This window comes from Mesoplodon densirostris, chromosome 10 (assembly GCF_025265405.1).
Source record: "Mesoplodon densirostris isolate mMesDen1 chromosome 10, mMesDen1 primary haplotype, whole genome shotgun sequence".
NCBI classification, from domain to species: domain Eukaryota; kingdom Metazoa; phylum Chordata; class Mammalia; order Artiodactyla; family Ziphiidae; genus Mesoplodon; species Mesoplodon densirostris.
Window position 1 is genome coordinate 92,151,671 of NC_082670.1, and position 24,649 is coordinate 92,176,319.

Genomic DNA, 24,649 nt, shown 5'->3' on the forward strand with positions numbered 1-24,649 from the left:
GGTTAAAAGAAATACTTAGAAGGCCTAAAATTACACTTGGTTAAGTCAAGGTCTTTGTGTCATTATCAGAGTGGCCCAGGGCAACTACATGTAATGATGAGTGGGGATCCCCCCACTCCCCAAGCCTAGAAGGCAGAGTCTGATGACAGGAGGAGAGAATACAATCAAAACTCACTAAACTGATGAAACCAAGTTAGCCGTGTTATCCAAACAGAAAAAAATCCAGGGAGAACTAACTAAACTGTGAGAATTTTTGGAACAGTTTAAATTGCAACAGAGAAAAAATATCAGGGCAAGCATATGCCAATTTCTTACTTTGTCTCTCTGTCTCTCTGTCTCTCTGTCTCTCTGTCTCTCTCTCTCTCTCTCTCTCTCGCTTGTTTGTGGGGAGGGGGACAGGGGGGCTTATGACAACTACTAACTTAAAGTTTTAAAAGTCAGCCATAGGTCTTTACCCAAAAAATAAACTATTCACTTGAAGCTTGTATAATCTCCTCTACAGCGTGAGGCCCCTGAATACTGCCTCTCGAGGACATGCCTTACTAACAGAAGTGGGTTAATAGAAAATGCAGGACTTGGAGCTGGGCCTCACAGCGAATAATTCAGTAAGTGAAGAAAAGGGGTAGGTATGCCAGCTTGGAGGGCGGTGTGAAAAGGAGCAGTGTGGGACTTAGAACAGGGTAGGTTTGGGGCACAACAGAAAAAGACCATTTAGGTGGAGCAGATGGTTCTAGGAGGACAAAGGGAGTACATGGGCGAGCCTGGGAGAAGCCAGGCTGTGACAGAGGGCAGGAGATGAACGCAGTCAGGCAGGACTGCAGGGACAACACCTAAAGGCAGGTGCGCGCGGCAGCGACAGAAGACCCTACACACCAGAGAGTTTTCTGAAAAGGAGTGTGGAATTAAGGTCACATTTAATGAGAACTCATTGCAACCATTACCTAATGAAATTAGAAGAGCTCTTTTCTATTGATACTTGCGAGATGGGATGCTGCCCGATTCATGAATCACTGAATAAAGCCAATTAAGTCTTCAAATTAAAAAAAAAAATTTCCTAGTTTCGTTTTGCAGACATGCCTAAAGTGAGGTTGTCCCTTGCGAAGGGCCACAGGCAAGTTGAAATCTTCCAGTTATCACAAAATAACAACAACAATAATAACAGCAACACCCAAAGTAATCAATTTTTAAAATTTAAAGTGAAGCTGTATTGTACTTACATGTTTTGATCCCTATTTTCTTAAAAAAAAAAAAAAAGACAAACACACATGGAAAAAACTCTTAAACATAAACACCCCCAAATGATATTAACAGTATTCGTCTCTATAGTCACTGAACAAATGTGTGAGCACCGGATATGTGCCAGGCATTGTTTCACACATGGGATTACAGTTATTCTTCTTTAAACTTTCCCCTTTTTTCAAAATTCTCCACAATAAACATTTATTAACAAAAAGTCAGACATTCCTGACTACATAGCTAACCCTTGAAATACTGACAAAGAATGTTAGAATTTTTAAATTCCTATTTCAATTTTCTTTACCCTGTATTTTTGCACAACTGAGAAGCAGTATTTAGATCAGGCGATTCTAGAAAGTCACATGCGAGGCACTTTTGAATGAGAAAGTTACGTGTTCTTCAAAAGCTTGTGTTTTCATTCTCAAACTATTTTCAGTGTGCTATGTGACAAATAAGGTAAAAGAAAACTAGGCTCCCGGCAGCTGACACTCTAGAACAAGAAGTACATTAAAACCATCCTGCCCCCAACATTGTGTACTGTTACCCCAAGGCCATACTTGACCTCGTGTTTCCCACTAAATCACCACAGGTGACTACACCATCAATAGATGATTACATTACAGACAAGAAGCTCAGGAAGCACGCAGCTTTTTTTTTTTTTTTTTTTCTAACATCTCTCTTGCACCGACTGCTCCTTCTCTCAGGTTGCCAACCACTTATCCAAGAGCTATCAGCAAAGGAAAGAGCTGGCCCTCCTCCAGGCTGTCACACAGCCAGTGGTTAGAAGGGGACTCAGTGTACCTGCCTCCTGTGGGGCTGTATCCAGTCATGGGCTCGTCACACATCCCACGCGCCTGAAAAACTGCTCAGGCCTAAATCCGAGAGAATCATTTCTGCTCAAAGACACTGCAGGGAAGTGACCGTTTTTTGCCAGCTCACTGCCTGGTCCAGAGCAGGAAAAAGCAGGTACCTTGCACAGTAACCATGGTAACTATTTTCACCACAGAGATGCAATAACAGGCCTCTCCAAAGAGTTAGGGATTCTCTATGCTCAATCTCGTCCTCATAGAAGCCAACCCTATCCATGGAGCAAAGACTTCTGACACCAAGATCTCTCTAAGAGAGTCTAAAACCAGTGAGGGCAGTTTAAAACTAGTAACCTGGCATATAAATGACAAGTGCCATGAATGTTTTACCTCAGGGAAAATGACTGTCCAATGACAACAGAGAAACATAATAACAACATTAAAAAAAAAAAAGGATGATAGTAACAAGCAGGTAAGCAGTAAACAGTATTTAACACAGTCTCTGGCTACGCGTTCTCCAGCTTTTCTTTAAAGGGAACGTAAACTAAGAACAATGTGCTTTCCTGTCTGGACAGATGCGGCATCTCAGGTTTAATATATCTTAAACCAGAGACAAGATTGAGCTGTTCTACATTAGAATCCACTGGCTATTTGAAATCTTCCTATTAGCCGACGAGGTTTGGCCATAATCGCTCACTGACAGACCAGCTCATGGTTGAAGGCTCTTAAGAAATGGCTCCCATCTCTAGGAGATTAAAAGGATAGTGGATGTTTTCACTGGCTAAAAGCCAGCATAGAAAAAATATATATATAAACTGCTAACTCTATAGAGCAAGAGCTGAATTTCTTTTCAACTCTTGGTACATTATAGCAATGATAGGGCTGTGGTTTTCAGGGTATCTATTTCTGTCCTTGAAAGTTTGAGCCATACAAGACAAGAAGCCAAAAAGAGTAAAGGAAAAAGAGGTGGTCTTCATTTGTAAAATCATCTCACAATGAAAGCCAACAGGGCTATCATCCTAAAATGCATAACTTAGTAGATATCCGGCTAGAATTCCGGGATTTCTGATGAGACCACATTATCAGGAGGGATAATTCATGAATTATTCTTAACATTAATTTTCAGAGATCCTCTGACCATAAAAAGAGGTGACAGAAGAACTGTGTCAAATTAATCCAAGTTAAAAGAATCGAAGTGTGGTAATTTGCTTCAACATCGGGCCCTGTTAGGAAGTAGCATAAAGTCCAGTCCCTAACAATTAACACAAACATGCGTTAAATTTAACTTTATGAAAGCTTCTCAGTCTGTTCAGTATTTTTAGCCTCAACTTCCTCAGATGCCACTTAAGCTCTTACATTTGGGGTCTGTAATAAGAAACAAATACTGGGAGCCATGATAGTTGTTATTTTGAGCACAAATTCACAGCCTTAAATAAATTTTTAGATTATTTTTTGTTATTAAAATTACATATACTGTCCGTATAGCCACAAACAAAATCAACACAAAGCAAACATACACTCTGTAAGTGTTCCCTCTGCCTGGAATGCACAGCCCTCAACCCAAACCTAACTTACCATCAAGTCTCAAAATGAGCATATACTTCCTTAGGAACTGGCTTCCAGCTCGCCCAACCCCTACCCCGACCCAAGCCGGTTTGAGTTGTTTCATGACGCCTGCCACACTGTCCCTTACGGTAGTTAATAGCTGCCCACTTCTGCTGCACCAAGTACTCTCCATACACTGCATCATTTAACCCTACTAAGGTTGGTGACCTCTTGCTCATTTCATACATGAGGAAACTGAGACTCAGTGTAATGAAAGAGTTGGCCAAGATCACAGCTGGGAAGCAACAGTCAGGATGAAAATAGGTACATCTGCCTCCCAGCCACTGCGTAATATATAGCGTCACTGTTTACCGCATTGTGTGGCAACCTCCTTGACAGCAAAGAACACGGCTTCTCATCTGTCTTCCCGGGTCTAGAACAATGTCTGGCAAACTGTAGGATCCTGTTCAGTAAAGGCTGGCTGTTAATGTAGCCTGGCGCACACAGAACCTAAGTTTAAAAGCACCTGGTCAAATTGCTCAGTTAACACGTACTAGTTGTAACACCTTTGGGATCTGTACACTTAAGCCATGACGTCATGACAGATGTGCGCTATACAATGGGTTTGCCTCCCCTTTTTATTTCTATTCCCTGACAAGAAAAGGATGTAGCTGTGCCAACTTTCTTCTATCACCACACCATCAGAAGTTCAAATAATGAATTTAACCCAAGGCTGCTTTTTGCCTTTTCTGCTCTAACAATCCCTGCCAGATTTGCTGGTTTGAAAGGACAGCTTGGACGTTCACTCTATCCTCCTCCTTAAGTCACCTGTCAAAGCAGCGGTTGTGTCAGTTTAGAAATACATGGCCGGATGTCATCAAAATTACATAATGGCAGCATGACTAATTTTTCTTCAGACAGTTCAGAGTGAGGCATCCAAGTTCAAGGTAGAACATTAAAAAAAAATCCCATCTATACAGTAAGTATAAAAGTAGAAAGGTTAAGAAGTTGAACATGCATGGAAAAAAGCTCTTGGAACAGTTGCAATGTAGACCTGAATTTAAAAAAAAATCCATAAGCACCTAAAACTTCTTAATTCTGTGGATAAAATTTTATTTCAACTATTCCGCCTTATGAATACAGCATGTATCTCCATGCCTGGTAGCTCAATTTAAAATAAATTCTTTGCATTGCTGCTTTAATTAAGACTATTATACTTCATTTTCCCAGGAGCTATTACTTAATATGAAAAGTTCTGACTTTTTTTTTGGAATTAGCTTAGTTTCCAACTGGGAAAACTAAGACTGTACATGCAGTCAGAGAGAAGAAACATATAGGAAGAAAGACAACTGGATTCCTTAAATGGCTCATAAAGGGGAAAAGCAAACCCAGTCCGACCAGACTTACGAGTCCCTTTTGGTGATGGGAAATACTGACCAGGTCAAGGTAAAAGGAAAAAAACCAAAGCCTTTTGACACCCTCACTGTATCACAGTTGAGAATGTCTGTGATGGCTGAATGGTTTACATACTGGAGAACTGAGTTACGCACGCTTCTTTACATTTTAATCAGTGTACAGGAAATAGAATCTAGTAAAGATAATTACATATCTCTATCTACATGTAAATTTAATTTATATTAAAAAGTTACATGAAAACTTTGATTATGAAATTAAGGTCTTAGAATTCTAGTCCCAAAATTCTAAAAGGCTAAGGGAAGACCATTAAAAAGCTACACATACATAATCTTGTGCAGTTCTTAGCTAGTTTCTTTACAAAGTAAAAATAACAATGATAACTCTCGCGCTGTGGAACAGTTGTACAGCCCAGAATCTGCTTGCCCTTGGTGTCATTTCTTAGCTGTTTGGTACTTAATCTGAATCTGTTTCCACGTCTGCAGATGGAGAGGGGAAATTCTTCAGAACTGCTGTGGGAATTGAGCGAGACAAGGACATGCAAGCACTTTACAGATGACAAGGGAAGGAGGACATCAGGTCACAAGGGATCAAGGGCCCCGGGACTCCCTTGACTAGCTCCTACCCTTCTACCTGCAAAGCACGTGCCCACATACTCCTTCCTCCTCCACACCACTGCTGGCACCCCAGTCCAGACCCAGTACCTGTCCCCAAACTACTCGGCTTCAGGTGAGAATGGCGGTCTCCTCTATTCTCCACACCTCGAATCTCACCCCCTGCAATGACTCTACCCTTGGTGTTCCTGCCAGATCAATCTGACTCCATGGGCCTGTCACAGACCCCAGCGCCAGACTCTGCAGTGGTGCTACACTGAATAAGACCTAGTCTCCTCAGAGGGAGACAAATCCTGTATGGTATCACTTATATGTGACATCTAAACAATACAACAAACAAAAGACACACACTCACAGAGAGAGGGAACAAACGAGTGGTTACCAGTGGGGAGAGGGAAGGGGGAGGGGCAAGACAGGGGCAGGGGAGCAAGAAGTACAAACTATTAGGTATCAAAGAAGCTACAAGGATATATTGTACAACACGGGGAATATGGCCAATATTTTGTAATAACTGTAAATGGAGCGTAACCTTTAAAAATTATAATAAAATAAAATAAAATAAAATCAGAGCCAGTCTCCTTAGGAAGCACTGCAGGCTCTCCACCGTGCTCCCCAACACAGCACTCCCGCCTCTTCCTTCAGCTCCCCTCACAGCCCAGGCCTCCAGACAAAGCAGAATATTTGTCATTTCTTAATGTGTAACTCTTTTCTTTTCCTCTCCCTGATTTTCTTTACTTTCTGCTTTCTCAGGAAATACCTTCCTCCACTTCTTTTCTAAATCCCACACACTCTTGAAGTAATAAGGGCCGCGCACCTCACGCATCAGGCTGTTTGCTTCTGCCCTGTCTAGCCCCTCCCCTCCTCCGTATCAAAAGCACCCTTTGGAGTCGAGGGAGGCATGGTACTGGAATCCTGGGACTCATCCCCTCCACCCGGACCAGGCTAAGCTGAGGAGGGTAGCAATACAAAAGCAAGTAGAAAGAGAGGTAAGGGATCTGGGTTTTGTTCTGTTCTGCAGGACCTCTACCTCCTTCCCCACCTCATCTTGGAACCCACACCAGGGTGAGACTGGGTCTCAAGCTGCGATGGAAGGAGCAGAGACCCAGTACAAGGCCTCACGGCAGCTGGAAACGGGCAGGACCAAGAGGGTGTGAGAAATCAGGCTGGCACTTAGCTTGCTTTAGAGTCGAAATCATAAACTGATGGCCCACACAGGCTGACCTGGGTGCCCAGACATGCCATGGCTCTTATAGTATCCCATTAAATCTTCACATCATTGTTCACATTCAAACTTTTGAGCAATTTTATATTAAAGATCATGACTTTCTACTTCTTTTTAAGTCCCTAAAGGTGGCAACTCTACATATCCACATGGCAACAACACGCTACCAATGGAGCATGTATGTCTCCGGTTCACACAGGCCTCATTGCTCCTATGTTTCTTCAACTCTGCCACCCTCATTCATTCGCCTGCTTGGCCAAGTAGGCATCTCTGTTTCTCCTAATGTTGAAGGCCCTACTCTAACAGGAACGAACTAGCTCAGGTCTGTCTCATCCTGTGGGGAGGACAGAAACAGCTGACAGGATCCCCTTCAATACTGGCTACTATCTGGAATGGAGGGCAGCCAAAGACTTTGGCTCACTTGGAGAGGGCTCCCTTCCAACCCCGTACACAGCTGACCCTAATCCGCATGTAATTTACAGGCAGCCTCTGTATCTGCAGTTCCACCTCATCCACAGATTCAACCAACCACGGACAGTGTAGCACTACAGTATTTCCTGTGGAAAAAAGTCCACCTAGGAGTGGACCTGCCCACGATCAAACCCACATTGCTCGAGGGTCAACTTCATGTATACCTATAGCAAGGGGAGGCACATTTTTTCTCTGAAGAGCCAGAGAATAAATATTTTGCCTTTGCAGGCCACATAATCTGTTGCAACTACTCAACTCTGCCATTATATCACAAAAGCAGCCATAAACAATACCCAACTGAAAGAGGATGACTGTGTTCCAATAACGCTTTATTTATGGGCACCAAAATTTGAAGTTCATATAATTTAAATGTGTCATGAAATACTATTTTCCTTTTGATTTTTTTTCAACATTTGAAGATGTAAAATGCATTTTTAACTCACAAGTCATACAGCATGGATTTGGCCTGTGGGTGGTAGTTAAGGTATTTTCTTTTTTTTTTTTTTGCGGTATGCGGGCCTCTCACTGCCGTGGCCTCCCCCGTTGCGGAGCACAGGTTCCGGACGCGCAGGCCCAGCGGCCACGGCTCACGGGCCCAGCCGCTCCGCGGCATATGGGATCCTCCCAGACCGGGGCACGAACCCGCATCCCCTGCATCGGCAGGCGGACTCCCAACCACTTGCGCCACCAGGGAGGCCCAAGGTATTTTCTTAAGGGATTTTTCTCCTTTGTATATTACAAATACTTATATTTTGTATACTATCTTTTGTCTTATCATTCCTGTTACACAATAAACTCAAGAGCCAAGGTCAAGTCATATATAGTCTCATAACTCTTTGCTGATTCTCTTTTAATGCCTTGCACTGAGAAGGGATTTGATTTCTGTCTGTTGAATAAATATCTGCTTGCTTGTTATTTTTCAGTATTAATTCCTATTGAAAGAAACCCTAATCTGCAAAAATAGGAGTCTTCCATGATTTCCATTTAACATATAAAGTATTATTCAACTTACTTCATCTAGGTCTCAGTATCACCATGCAACAGGACTTTCACTCATTAGGGTAAATAAAATATTTTCTCTTTGTTCTCCCAAATTTGTCTTAAATATATACATTTTCCTGCCTTTATCCACTTACTTAAAGAAAGTAAACATACAGTTACTTCCTTAAAAATTCAGATAAATAAAAAAAATCTCTAAACTGACTTTAGATTTATTAAAAGAGGCACTAACCATAGAAGTTTTTTTAAAAGCCATAATATCAAACCGTGTAACTAACCTCCTGGGGGTTCTTTTACACCGCTCAGCTCAGAAACTGCAGATATTAACAAAAAATCTTATATAAATAGTACAGGAAATACAATGTAGATTTAAATTGGATATATGTATATATATATACGTGTATATATACACACATATATATATACATATATATGTGTATATATATACACGTATATATATATATATACGCACACACATATATGTAAGTATTTAAGAGATCAGCAGTGGATTTTGAGCCATCACACACCCGTAAGATACTTCAAGTGATTTTTTTGGAGCAGAATAACCATAAGATCTTAATCATTTGTGGCAATTAAAAGGCATTTGTAAACCATACAGGAAATGCTGCCCCCTAGAGAGTATTTTAAGGCAACAAAGAATGTTTTATACAAATGTAACCCAGCGATTATGACATAAGCAATCTAAAAAATTTTCAGAGATTAACACTATTTAATGATTAACAGTATCCTTAGAGGAAACACGTGTCTATGGAGTTGATCGGAATTTGATTTTCCTCCCTTTAATGTTTATGCGCATACACAGCATCCTTCCATACAAAAGTGTATGTATAAACCCACAAATGCTCTGAGGGTAAATAATACAGATAGATACCAAGAAGGTGCCAATTTAAGACTGGGAACCCAGATTTAGGCTCTGATGAAGAGGTGTGAGTAAAAGACATTTGCTTTGCCTGGTGGAAGAAACCCAGGAGAGTGAGGCCGAAGCCTGGCACATGGGGACCTCCCAGCAGAGTCCTGCTCTTTCCCACACACGTTCCAGCTGCAGCCCCCACGCGTCAGGGCTCCGAAGCCCCTCCTTTCATAGGTTAGCTGGTATGCAAGGAAGCAGTCAGCAAAAGCAGGTACCAAAAGTACTTCAATATTTGATCTGAATTCCACGCTACTGAAATTTCCTGAAAGCACTACGGTTGTTCCATTCTTTGAGACATTTTAATTGTGATGCGGAATTGACTAGGAAATGAAAAGTTCAAGCACAATTTAGAAGGAAGAAGAAAACAGAATTATCTCCTGGCTGGGGAGCAGGGAATTAAGTGATCATATTAGGGAAGCAGAGAAATCAATTCTGGAGACCAGGTGACTCGGGTAGGAAAGGAACTGTTTTAGTTTTAGAGGCTGTAGAGCAAATCTCAGGGTCAGAGAGCCTATCAACTAAGTTTCACTGATGAAATCATGCTCCTCTATGAACTGCCTCCTGCCTCGCACTCACAATATTTAGAACACTTCTCCTACCCTCCTATGTCCAATACTACCCATCCTTCAAGTCCCAATTCAAATCTCATGTCCCAAATGAAGCTTCATCTGATCCCCAATGAAATGTCACCTCTCCCTGTTTTGAACTACTTAGCTGGCATTTCGTGTAAGGTGCTCACCACTGCCTACCCTGCATTTTACACTTGTGATGGACGTCTTAGCTCCCCTACTCACGCAGGTGCTCCCAAACACAGTACAGGAATCTAATTCAGTTTTCTGCTGCTCTTCATATGTACAGGGCGCTTTGTACATACTAAATAGCTTTTTAGTAGGTACTGACAAAATACCTACGGAATGAATAAATAGATGGATGCATCACCAATGTACAAGTACTTCAGAGCAACAGGAAATTGAGGAGGAGCCGATAATCTGAAGTCAAATAAGGCAGAAGCTCCCCTCTACAGGAGGTTACATGTCTTACGTGACTTAAAAGCTCAGCCAATTTTCCTGGCTTTATGTTTTTGCCCGCTGTATTTCTGCTTTGAGCTACTTATTACGAATGTAATTTTTTTTTAAACCTGGTAGCTGTGTTATTCCAGGGCCCCCATTAGAATTTTAAGTTCTCTGAGTGCGAGTCGCATCCTTCCTGCTCACTCCTGGATCTTCAGACCCAGCTCAGCACCTTGACATAGCAAGTGCTCAACCAACACTTGTTGAATAACCCTCAAAATCATTTTACATAATGCACTTAAGGAGGAAAAACTAAAAGGTCTAATGGTTCCTTAAAATGTCCATAATAGGGCTTCCCTGGTGGCGCAGTGGATGAGAGTCCGTTTGCCGATGCAGGGGACGCGGGTTCGTGCCCCGGTCCGGGAAGATCCCACATGCTGCGGAGCGGCTAGGCCCATGAGCCGTGGCCGCTGAGCCTGCGCGTCTGGAGCCTGTGCTCTGCAACGGGAGAGGCCACAACAGTGAGAGGCCCGCATACCGAAAAAAAAAAAAAATGTCCATAATAGAGAAGCCACAAAAAACTTAATACAGATAAATGTCAACACTGAAAACTCCCAGTGATTTCATCTTCTAGTTTTCAAGTTAGAGTAATCTTTACAATTCAATTAAAAAGTAGCATTTGGACTTTTGATTAAACAAAATTCAAACACTAAAAACAAACTCATCTTCCAGGTTGCGTGAGGACTCAGAGCTCACACAACGTACTAGCCATAGCTCAGTTTCTTGAACAATCATTTTCCTTAAAGGAAAAGATCAGCCCCCAAGTCCTGTGCTGTGGTTCTTTTCTTTCACATTGATTGTGTTATTACAACTATGTACAGAAGAGGTTAGTAAAGCAGTCATTTCTGAAAAATTGATTATTGAGCCCAGTGAGACTAATATGTAAGGGTTATTAATTATATGAAGTAATGCCAGCTTTTACTTGGTAACAATAACTAATCTCCAGAAGCCTGTTTCTTAGGTTATAGTCTGCCATGCAGCCACTAGGCATCAGACCCCAAATGTTCATGGAAAGGCAGGTTTCTGGTTAGCCCTAAAAACAAAACAGAACCAGAAATAATAATACCTTCAAATGTGTATTTTCATTAGCCAAAAAAATTTATACAACTGTCTGAACAAAAAGTATAATGTTTTCTACAAAATGGTGAATAAATTTAAAACACAGATGTACAGGGGTTAAGAGTCCAGACTTAAATAAAGGAAGATCACAACATGTACAAAGAGAGACCACAGGCCGGTGAACCCCCAAGTGCTCATCTCACCCAGCTTCAGCAAGTACCAACTCGTGGCCAGCCTCGTGTCCTCCACACCCTGCCCACTTTCCCCCGACCCACTCTGGATTATTGTGAAGTGAATCCTGGCTTCATATAATTTCCTTTACTATAACTATTTCAACATTTCCAAGGGCACAGACTTTGAGTCAGACAGACCAGGAGTCCAGTCCAGGCTCCGCCAACTCCTAGCTGGGTAACCCTGCGCAAGTGGAGTGAAGTTCCTTGAGCTTGTCTTCTATCTGCAAAATGGACACAGAAATCCCGACTTCTCAGGAAGACAGTGTGGGTGAAATGAGGAACTGAGCCTAGCGCTGGCACACAGAAAGGAGTCAACAGGGCGCTGCAGCTAGAATGCCTACTGTGCAAGCACGCTAAGGCAGGACTCTCTCTGACTCACTTCCAATAAGGCTCACAAAGGACAAAAGAGATATCGAGTGTCCCCATATAGTAACAAGAGATGCTAAAACCCTCTGTGCTAAGCTTGGAGAGACACTAACCAAAAACTGATTTATGACCCCTTAGAACAATATTCACCTCCGGGAATTTAAGTGTAAAGAGGTCCAGAAAGTCTCTTCGGATAAGGTCGCTGGAGTGCTATGGGGTTTCTACCACCACTCAGGAGGGAGAGGAGAAGGTACTTTCCTACCACCTTAAACCCCCAAGAGAAAGGGGGTTTGGCGGGGGAACCCTGGAGAATGTAACCTACCTGGCCCGGAAGCTGTGGGGATATAAAGCCTGGTGTCTGACCCGAACCTGATCACAGGCCCCCAGGCAGCAGCAGGGAGGAACAGCCCGCGGCCGAGTGGAGGGCGGCTCTGGAAGCAAGCAGTGCTGTGCAGCAGGGCAGCGGGCCCCTCCCCACTGCTGGCTGCCCAGCCTGATGCAGGCCCGAGCTGGGGAAGGCAAGATTTATTTTTTTAATCAAGTTCAAAGGAAACACTTTGAGTACTGAAATCAGACTCCTCTGATAATCTAAAGCAATAGAAACAGTTACAGAATATTTATCATATATTATAGGATATATGTGTGTGATGTGATATTTATAGGATATAGATTCCATCCAGAAACAATCAAAGAAGGACTCCACAGAATGAGCTCAAAGGGGGAACGGGGAGAAAAAATTAAGTTTTTCCCCTTTTACCCCTTGAAGTTTAGCCCTTTCAATCTAACAGTTACATTATATGTTCAATAGCGGCACAAGAGTATGAAAGAAGAGTAAAGAATCCCTTTAGAAAGCTGAATGAAACGTAGACAGGAGTACAAACGGTAAGTTGTATAAACAATGTATAATCAAATACTAAACTATGTCACTTCTAAAGAGAATAAACTTTCTTAAGACATTATTAGAAAAGCTGTTCTCTTTTGATTCCTTTTGTTCATTGATTTTTCAGTGAGTAACAGCACCTAAGTGATGCTTCCATGAAGGATTCTTCCCACTCTTCTCCGAAGAATGGAACAAGGAGGAGGAAGTGAAAATTGCTAAAGAGACAGGAACAGACAGAAAAAATGGGGATGATCATGTGCCCCAAGAATGTCAATTCAGGGAGAGCAATTCCACATGCAAGGCCCTATGTTAAGCACTAAAATAACACTTACAGGGACAAAGTAGGTTTTCTGTCCTTGCAGGAATTTGAGCGAGACATACAGTAACAGTGAGAGATGAATGTACAGTCTTCCGGGGTGGGGAAGGTACAGCAGAGAGAATGTAAAATTGAAAATAGCCAAAGGCCCAGTAAAGAATCTTTGTAAGGGCCTCCGTGAAGTCAGGTAAAGCAAATTCATGGCTGTTTAAAAACTGAGCTCTCAGTCAATCTTCTGTGGATTCTGACACCAGCCTTCCTTCATTGGTTCTGGAAGCGTGTTTCACTTAAGTTTGGTATTTCTTCTGGGGCAAGACTTATTTATTACTTTCAACTATGGAAGCACTATACTGACCTTTATAATAAAAGTGTGATCACTCTTCTGAATTATAAGTAGGCACGAATTCATTCTTGGAAAACATTAAATGCCAAACCAGAGCTACCTGTACTTAAATTACAAGGTGTCTAAACAACTGAGACTCTTCCATGGCATTAAAGGCATCCCAGTGTCACCCACCTGTACGAACAAAGGTTTCAAACCTCATCCAGAACTTGTCATCCCCTTAGCTTATGGTGTGAACTCTAGACAATGCAGCTCTCTGTTTCAGCACTAACGAGCCACAACCTAAATCAGCCACAGAACATACTGTGCATGATTTATAGACGGCTGGTATTCATTTTCAGCGTGCTACCTCAGGTTTTCTGTTGCTATTACAACATAGCTGATAAGCCTATTTTTTGTCAGATAGATAATGATGGAAAGTTAAGTCTAAATTTTCAATTCCAACCTACTAAAACTGTGAGTAATTGACTACAGTGTAAGTCAAGGCAATCAAGTTTATTTTTGGTTATGAATCACAGAACTGCTTACTTTTCAAATAAAAATCCAGAGAACTAGATTATTTCCCAGAATGAAAAGTAACAAGTAAGAGGGTGTGTGTGCACGCGTGTGTGTGCACGCACATGCATGTGGGGGTTTTGCCAGTTTTCCATCTCGAAGCCATGATATAACAAGATAATCACCAACTGCATTCTCACTGTTTAAATCTATGAATAATGCATGGATAATCTAGCATGACTTAAACAAGAAATTAATTGTGATGTAACTCAAGTTCAACAATCAGTCATTTACAGTAGATTAATTTTTCAAGGTAATTTTTGCAGTTCAAAAAATATCTTGGACAGAAGGCAAGAAGAACATGCAAAAAAAAAAACAAAAAAAAACAAAGCAGTTTGTTTCCACTGTTAAAGAAGACAGATTCCTCAAAGGTAGTAGCTCTGCTGTCCTATAATCAACAATCCTTTAAAATAAAATATGGCCAGTCTGAACCAACAGGATGAATAAAAAAGTATCTTCCATTTAACTATGATTCACTTTTACAATTATTATCTACTTTGAAAGAATCTACTTCAAACATGACTTTTTCCCCCAGAGCAAGAAGACTATAGGTTACACAGAAGTCAAAGAAAAACCAAGATAAACCTCTAGGAGGGATAAAACCTAAGAGATGTGATTCTTCCCGTTAAGCCAATGAAGTCACCTAGATATAAAGGAAAGAACTTCTTCCTTTCTTTCTCCTTCTTATCCTCAAGTCTGAAAATTAAACCCCCAGAAGCATTTTTATCTAAGGACAAAGAAATGATAAGACTCCCGGAGGAAAAATATAAGAAACGACCATAAAGTACAGCAAGTGACTTTCGAATAAATGTGCCAGAATTAAGACATACAAATGGATGTTGCCCCTTCAAAGTCATTACCTTGGAAACTATATACTTAATCCAATGATGCTGTTATAGGCACTTTGGAATTTGTTTCAGAGCTTAGAATTTGCCACATCCTTAAAAATAGCAAATATTTGTCTTTTCGGGTTTGATATAGCAATAGTCAAAAGTCCTCAGAGTAGTTGTGCTTTCTTTGCAAAGCCTTTCCTGATCTCCCAAGTCCAGGTTCCATGCCCCCTCCTATGATCACTGTCCTTCCTCCAGCAGAGAACTTTTCACTCAATGTTGGAATTGCTTACTTACTTACCATCTGTCACCCTGGCAAAACCGTAAACTTCATAGGAGCAGGGAACTTATTTATTATTATACTCACAAGCCTAGAATAATGCCTAGAAAATTACAGGTACCTGAATGACACAGAAATACTGCACGGTACAATCTACTATAACACAAGATGGTTTGGGAAACTGTCTCTATATACCCTCCCCACTCCGCTCTGAAAAGAGTACCATACTTCTCTGTGTGATTATACACCTATATGGAGGGACTATTACTTTATATAATACCTGGGAGGAAGGGTGGTTGGATGGGATGATTTTCATTACTTCTTTTTGTATGGGAAAAAAAAAAAAGCAAAAATCATGATTATATCCTCACAGACTAAAAGTGTTTAACTTTTCACTCTCAAATTTGCATAGTAACATCTTACCTAGTTGCAACACCTTTATAGTGTCTCTGTAGGCTTGCATCACCAGCTTGAAATGGCGGTAAAGTGGATAGCACAACACTCTTCTTCCAAAAGACACCAGGATTTCATGAACATTAGTCCAAGTCTGTGAAGTATCATTTAAATGAGTAATCGTTTCCATATTACACAAAACAAAAGCACACAATGAAATGTAAAACTATTCTCAATTAAAAACTAAGTTTGGATCAACATGAAGCCAAGTGGAAGACAAATACAAAGCCGTGAAGTGAGACTCTTTCTGTAAACCTTACAATAAAATTTTTATCTCAGTCTTTGTAATTTCTCATACTTTATCAACGTATCACAAATGCTCCTTAGAAATCACATACGTAGCAGGAAAGTTTTAAAAAGTCTTTTAAGAATTACCAATATGAATGTAAAACACATGGCACTAACAAAACACAGATGCACATAAAAGACATTTCTAAATGATATATGTTTCATGTTTTTGTCTTTTAGGACCATTCGAGATAATGCAGATGAAAAATATAGAACTCTGTAGTGAAGTGTGTTCTCAGTTCCCCCTTCCCCCTCTTTTGATTTTTTGTTTTTTTGGGTTTTTTTTTGCTTTGGGCATGAGTAATACACGGTATTTACTTCAGTAATTTGCTTTCACTTTTTAAAGAGAAAACTACTCATGTCTGGAAAAAAGGCTTTATCCTGAATGGTAATGGTTAATGGTAATGATACCATTAACAATACAAAACTTACCAAAAACACTAAACAAAGGTATTTTCTACAAAATTGTTTTTTAATTCGGTTTTGATTAAAAATGTATTAAAAATGTAACCCACATATAAAAATTAAAATATAAAATTAAAAGTAAGGGAGTATACATCACTTCCATGTATATTCATCCTTAACAAATGAGTGATCTGATTATGAATACTGAGTACCCAACAGAGGATACTTTATACCTAAAAAGGAATGATAAATTTCTAAAAAATTCTGGCAAAAAACTAAACACTTATAGAAGTTTCACAGAGCTAGTTAAATGTCTGGCAATTCTAAGTTATCTCAAAAACAATAAAAACGTCAAAATAAAATCATAAATAGGTGTATCTCTTCATGCAGACTTTTATAACTAAACTATGAAATTATCTAGTCACCAACTCCTTTGTTTTCTATATTGGAATAATCAATGCAATTATTACAAAAACCAGTTTCTCCATTATATGCTGATTATGGAAATATGTAGAACTCAAGGGAAGTCTGGAGAACAGCACTTCTCCATCTTAAATATGCATATGAACTCCTGGAGATCTTGCTAAAGATTCTAACTCAGAGGGTCTGGAATGGGAGTCTGACTCTCCATCAAGCTCCCAGCAGAGGACACTGGTCAAGCTGTTGGTTCATGGACATTCACGAATAGCAAGACTCTTTGCTAAAGTGTTTCAGTTCCTGTTTACATGTTATCTATTATTTGAATAAAGTGATGCCATGAAACAACTTTGATTTTCCAACTTAAAATGTACACTGTCTAGGATTCAAACTGGAAAAAAAACAGAAACAAAACTAGTTGCCTTAATAGATGATGCAATGATCAACTGTTTAAATAAACACTGTTTTAAAGCTTCTGCTTTGATGGACAACAGTGTGTTCAAAACTAGTCAATTTATTTATTTAATTTTTAAAAATATTTATTTATTTTGGCTGCACCAGGTCTTAGTTGCAGCATGCAGACTCCTTAGTTGCGGCACGTGAACTCTTAGTTGTGGCATGCATGCAGGATCTAGTTCCCCGACCAGGGATTGAACCCGGGCCCCCTGCACTGGGAGCGTGGAGTCTTACCCACTGGACCACCAGGGAAGTCCCAGAACTAGTAAATTTAAAGATACCATTCTTTGCTATATTTGGTGAGCCCTACACAACTATTTTCTACAAAATAGATATAAAAGCAATTATTACTATATTATAAGAGTTATCAGATCTAAACATACTAACTGTAGGACCTAGGATAAGTTATTTAAGCTATATGATTTAAGTTTCCTCATCTGTAAAATACCAATAATTCTATCTCACAGACTTCAATAGAAAGGAATAGATGAAGTAATATACATAAAAGCCTTATTAGCACAGCTCCTGGTGGTAAGTGACACTTAACGGTAATATCACCTAGGTTTTCTGCCCATCTTTGAGCTCTGAGCCCCAATATATGCCGACTTACATACACGCCTCAAACTCAACCCAACATCTTCCTGCAAGGGACAGTATACCCATTCCTTCTCCAAACTTCCAAGATACCCTACAGCTGGCCTTATTAGTGTACTATGATTAAAGTAAAAGTAACAGGGCTTCCCTGGTGGCGCAGTGGTTGAGAGTCCGCCTGCCGATGCAGGGGACGCAGGTTCATGCCCCGGTCAGGGAAGATCCCACATACCGCAGAGTGGCTGGGCCCGTGAGCCATGGCCACTGAGCCATGGCCACTGAGCCTGCGCGTCTGGAGCCTGCGCTCCGCAACGGGAGAAGGCACAACAGTGAGAGGTCCGCATACCACAAAAAAAAAAAAAAAAGTAAAAGTAACAAAATTAAATCAGTTTTATTAAAAAGATGGAAAAAAACTTTGTACAATAAAGCTATCACTTTTAAAAAGTCAAGGAATTGCTTGAATTACCCCAAATGAGCTAATAACAACAAAAAAATAACTCTGAACAAACAAAATCTAAACAACTGCAACTGACAATCATACCTCAAACCAGCAGAGTGTTGGACTCAGTTTTCTGATATTCCATGCGGATTCAACCTTTAATTGTTTTGAAGAAAAGGATAGTGTCACATTAGAGGTAAAGTCATTCAAAACTAAAGCAAATATATCCACTTATTCAACTAATATATAAATAGTATTGACATATGTAAAACCTAAGAAGCATCTATGACCGCAGGAAAATAATGGCTTTACTGATGTCAAGGAGATCAAAGGCAAGTTTCTGTCTACTTTCCTTGGAAATTTATAAAGTAAAGCTGTTGCACTGATAAGAGTACCAGAACACAAGAGCACATAAGCAAGGACTTTGAAACTAAAGCAAAGCAATGCGTGCTCAATTTCTGTCCTTCTCAACTAGGTTACCTGCCTCCCAAATATGCTATAAATACCAACAGACTCAAAGATAATGTTGAAGTGCTCTTTCTGGCACTTAGAAAGCTGCTCAAGAATTTGGTCTTTGAGAGAATGCCTGTGAGAATAAGTGCATTCTAGAGAAGATCCTGAAGTTGCAAGACTTCATGATTTCAAATATGTGAATCCAAGAATCAAATCAAAAATGCTAAGTTATATCAAGCATAACTAAACACTCTCACTCATCTTCTCAAGCAATATGAAGCACTTTTTTGTCAACGAAAACATTTTCCCTGATTATGGTATTCTAAAAAGATGAGCGGAAACAAAACCCATTTTCAGTTATAGTATGCCCTTGTTACTCATTAATATTCATTTTGGAGACAAATGCAAATCTCAAAAGTCACCTTTGAAATTTTCAGAGTCCGAGCAGCAAAAAGTTTGGCCCATATCAAATCCTTATCCTAACACTATGCTCATGCTATGACGGTGAGTGAGAAAAGCAGGTTAAATAATAGTATACACATTATAACCCAATGTAAATACACATACATAACGAAAGAAGCCTAGGAGAGAAACATCACCTTGTAACTGTGGCTACCTCCGATGGCTGAGATGACAGGAAATTTTAATTATTTTCTTCCTGTGTGTATTTTTCTTTACAATGATATGAATTATTTGTGTAATTTAAAAAGAGGGAGGGGGAGGGGCATGATGGGGTAGGAGATTAACAGGTACAAACTACTATGTATAAAATAAATACAAAAAGATAGTGTACAGCACAGGGAAATACAGCCAATATTTTATAACTTTAAATGGAATAAAATGTATAAAAATACTGAATCACTATGTTGTAAACCTGAAACACTGTAAATCAACTTTTACTCCAATTGAAAAAAATTTTTAATAAAATAAATAAATGAAAAACAGGGAAGCATATGCACAGCTCAAAAATAATCCCTTGGGGCTTCCCTGGTGGCGCAGTGGTTGAGAGTCTGCCTGCCGACGCAGGGGACACGGGTTCATGCCCCGGTCCAAGAGGATCCCACAAGCCGCAGAGCGGCTAGGCCCGTGAGCCATGGCCGCTGAGCCTGCGCATCCAGAGCCTGTGCTCCGCAACGGGAGAGGCCACAATAGTGAGAGGCCCGCGTACCGCAAAAAAAAAAAAAAAAAAAAAAAAATCCCTTGAGCAATGACTACTATAAACAGATGCAGGGACACATTAACTGGAAAGTTTTTTTTGTTTAGTTTAGTTTTGTTTTGTTTTCCAGTCTTGTTTTAAATGTATGCCATCAGTGACATAGGTGAGAAAGATGTTTAGCTCTTCATTTACAAAATCAAGTGTGGTTTAAGAAGAGATACAGTACAGTCTATATTTTTTAAAAAGATCATTTAAGAAACAACATACTTTACAGAAGGATTTACTTTTACAATAGGATTTTACCGAATACCAAAAAGATACCATCCAGGTTTTAAAAATCTGATTTACATACAATTTTTCAGAAGTACACACACTATTTAAATTGAGAGCTTCCCTGGTGGCGCAGTGGTTGAGAGTCCGCCTGCCGATGCAGGGGACGCGGGTTCATGCCCCGGTCCGGGAAGATCCCAAGTGCCACGGAGCGGCTGGGTCCGTGAGCCATGGCCGCTGAGCCTGCGCGTCCGGAGCCTGTGCTCCGCAACGGGAGAGGCCACAACAGTGAGAGGTCCGCGTCCCACAAAAAAAAAAAAAAAAAAAAAAAAAATTTGAGGAACACCTGCAGATAAATGCTCACATTCCTTTCTTTATAAAATACTGTATCTTACGTCTGTTAACAGACAGGTCGGAGAAAGACTAGAAATGGGTATAGTAAAGTTTACCCCTTGCCAATGTCAAGTGTCGTGTAGCAACAGCCCTCACATTTGGTCAGTTCATCTCCTAAAAGAGATGAGAGCTCAGGATATCCTTTTTCTCTACCCTCAGCTTTACTTCCATACTCTGCTATTTGGCAGAGACTAAAGCCAAGAGAGAAGAAAAAAAGACCAAATAAAAACATTATTGGTACCCATCACCAACACACCTGTGCACCTCCGCCCAGAGCGTCACTAAGTAACTAATCACGACTGGTCTCACTCATGACATTAATACAGTTTACTCCATACAACAGTCTATGCCAACCGGCACAGACACACGTGCACTTACATTCTTCTCTCCTTCGGTGACACGAGTTTCATAGCAATATGCCAGAAGGATATCAATCAAACTGTAGTACACTTGACAACAGGCTCTCTTGTCCAGCAGGTAAGATTTATTGACAAATTTTCGCAGCTGATATTTCTCTTCTTCAGAAAAAGACACTAGAATAAAATGCATTTAAAAATTTGTTCCATTACGTGCTGTAAAACCCCCATTGCAGAAGATTTATCAAAATTATAACTTGGATTACAGAAGCTGAAATAAAAAGTTATTTAACTCTGGACATAGAAACAACTTTTTAACTAGACGTCACAGCTTTATTAAGAGCTATGTATTTGATTAAATCCTAGTAGGGCTAAAAAAAAAAGAAAAAAATGTCTAAACAATATCTATTCCTTATTTCCAGACCCCCACCCCAGCCCCTGATCTTTTCCCACTACACTGTTCTGTATTCAAGGCAGCTAAATGACAGAGTTATTGACTTTCAGATAATTTACATTTTGACAACAGAAAACATATAAAAGCTAAATGAAACACTCTGTAAATATTCATTATCTACTGTGAAAGTTCTATACAAAGAAACGGAAATATTCCCATGTATTAGTCAATTTTAAGGGCATAGTATTTTTTAATTATTATTTACACAGAGAAACAAAGTTTTACATAAACATGCAAATGTGACCATACCACACATATCAGACTTCTGGGAAGAGGAAGTTTCCTTTTCTCCTTTTGCTTGGCACCCTGTTTCCATCCTTATCAACCACCTCTCCCATGTTAAAAAAATGTAAAATATATCACTTCATATTTTTCTTTACAATCAGACACAAAAATGTGTATACAAGCGAGTTGATACTGTCCCCCCCACCCAGAGAATTCGATATTTTTTTTCCATCTAGCCTATCTCACTCAACAATACCTCTAGGAAATCCCCCCAAGTCACTTGGTACTTAGCTAATTTTGTAAAGGAGTAGAATAGTCCATGGTGTAGCATGCTCTATCCAACCACTCCCCCTACTGATGGGCATTCACTCTGCTTCCAGCTTTATGCCACTGCTAATAATGCTGCAATAAATGTTGTATTATATGTCACTGGATACTGGAGGCTTTATTTCCATAAAACATATTCCCAAGAGTAGATTTACTGGGTCAAAAAGTTTATCTGTTTTTAAGAGATACTTTATTTAAGGGCTACAACTCTCCTTTCTAATGGTCATGGATAGAAGTTCCCTTTCCTACACATATCTCTTGCCTGCTCCCAGCAATAAATGCTTTTTAAAAAATCATTTCCAGGGGACTTCCTGGTGGTCTGGTGGTTAAGAATCCGCCTTCCAATGCAGGGGACGTGGGTTTGATCCCTGGTCGGGGAACTAAGATCCCACATGCCACGGGGCAACTAAGCTCGTGGGCCACAACTACTGAGCTCGCGCGCCTCAACCAGAGAGCCTGCGTGCTGCAAACCACCGAGCCCACGTGCTCTGTAGCCCGCGCGCCACAGATAGAGAGAAGCCCATGTGCTGCAACGAAGAGACCACACGCCGCAACGAAAGATCCTGCATGCCGCAACTAAGACCTGATGCAGCCAAATAAATAAAAATCAAAAGAAATTTTAAAAATCAAAATCATTTCCAATTTAATGGATGCGAAGTGATTGTGGTAAGAAAAATTCTAAAATGACCCCCAATGAGTCATATCATTTGAGTGTGGGCAGGACCTGCAACTTGCTTCTATTTAAAAAAATATGCCAATGGTGTTATAATTATTATGATTATGTTCCATTATCAGCAGACTGGAGCCAGAGACTTGCCTGCTGATTTTAAAGAACTATGATGCCATGTTGTGAGGGGGCCACATGGCAGGGAGCTGTGGGTTCCTCTAAGATCTGAGAGTGACCCCGGCTGAAAGCCAGCAAGAACATGGAGGGCCTCAGTTCTACAGCTGCAGGAATCAAATTCTGCCCACCATCATGTGAGCCTGGAATAGGACCCTGAACTCCAGAAAGGATCATGGTTGCTAACACCTATTTTTAAAAAAAAGAAAAAGAAAAGATGGCCCCAGTTGTTTATATCCTTCCAAGACCCTGAGCAGAGGACCCAGCTAAGCCATGCCTGACTCCTGACACGTGGAAACTGAGTCAAATTAGAACTGTGTTTCTGTTTTGCGGTAACGTGTCATGCAGCAAGAGGAAACTAATACAGTGACATATCATTGTTACTTCAGTTAGTATTTCTCTAACTGCTAAACTTTGAACATTATTTCATAGGTTTGTTGGCAATTTGGATTTGCTCTCTTGTAAATTACCCATGAGAATGTATCTTGCCCAGTTTTTTCTGGATGGCTTGTCAAATATTTAAGAACTCGGCTATTATGGACATGAACCCCAGTCATCTCTCCAAGTCTACGGCATCTCTACTGACTTTGTTTAGGGGATCTTCTGCCAATGAATTATTTATGTTTGTGTGTAGTCCAGTATATCTATCTTTTTTTTTCACCAGACTATGAATTTATAGCCTTTGATAAGGTTTCCCCAATCCCTGAATTGTACATGGAGTCTCTCAGCTTTTCCTTAAGATTTACTTGTTTTCTCTTTTAAATTTAAGTCTTTAAAATGAAATTGAGTTATTTGTAGTGAGGTGGATGGACCTAGAGTCTGTCATACAGAGTGAAGTAAGTCAGAAAGAGAAAAACAAATACCGTATGCTTATGTATATATATGGAATCTAACAACAACAACAAAAATGGTACTGATGAACCTAGTTGCAGAGCAGGAATAAAAACGTAGACATCAGAATGGACTTGAGGACAAAGGGTGGGAGGGGGAAGATGGGTGAAGTGAAAGTAGCATCGACATATATACACTACCGAATATAAAATAGTTAGCTAGTGGGAAGCAGCCGCATAGCACAGGGAGATCAACTCGGTGCTTTGTGACCACCTAGAGGGGTGGGATAGAGAGGGTGGGAGGGAGACTCAAGAGGGAGGGGATACGGGGACATGTGTATGCACAGGGCTGATTCACTTTGGTGTACAACAGAAACTAACACAGTATTGTGAAGCAATTATACTCCAATAAAGATCTATTAAAAATAAATCAATAAAATAAAAAAATTTAAGTCTTTATTCCATCTGAAAGTTATTTTTTCAAGTTTTAAGATTTTCGTTAATTCCAGATGAAGAGTTAATTGTGCTAGCACAGTCTGTTCAGTAATCCATCTTTTCCACTGTATGGAACCACCGATTTTATCAAATAAATCTGCTGCTTTTCTTGCTAAAAACTACTTCCAAGCACTTTCGGGTTTTGTCACCTGCAAATATAATATTTTTCCTCATTCCCAATAAATTACTGACAGAAGAGTGAGAAGCTATTTTTTTTTATGTATCAGTAACCTTACCAAATGTTGGCTACCCAGACCAAAGAACTAAGATATTTAATAAATGCTAATGATTAAAAAAAAACACCTTTATGTCTATATTGGGAAGGCAAGCAAGTCTAAGACTGTAGTTCCTTCCAAGTTGCCTTTAATGCCTACAATTTAGGTAAGCGATCATAAAATATGTATCCTCTCAAGTTAACAAAACATGAGCATTATCAGTTCCTCATTACTATACATAGAAAGTAAAATACGTCTTGTCTTAGAGCAATATTTACAGAGAGAGTAACAGCTAATCACATAGATGTGCTGAGTTCCTACTTAGTATGAGTAAAACACAGCCTACTAGTTTCTTAGGACAATTTTTAAAGAAACTTAAGCATCTAGATATATCGTTACCTCTAAATCAGAGCGTT

The 24,649-nt window shown here is 40.1% G+C and overlaps 1 protein-coding gene across 1 annotated transcript in view; it reads right to left on the reverse strand.

Moving 5' to 3' along the window:
- The window catches only part of SHQ1 (SHQ1, H/ACA ribonucleoprotein assembly factor), an 88,620-nt gene that overhangs the window by 37,893 nt on the left and 26,078 nt on the right, over positions 1–24,649 (reverse strand). The window contains 3 exon segments of the mRNA XM_060111070.1: positions 15,593–15,716; positions 18,321–18,374; positions 20,869–21,023. Coding sequence (XP_059967053.1) covers positions 15,593–15,716; positions 18,321–18,374; positions 20,869–21,023 — 333 coding nt within the window.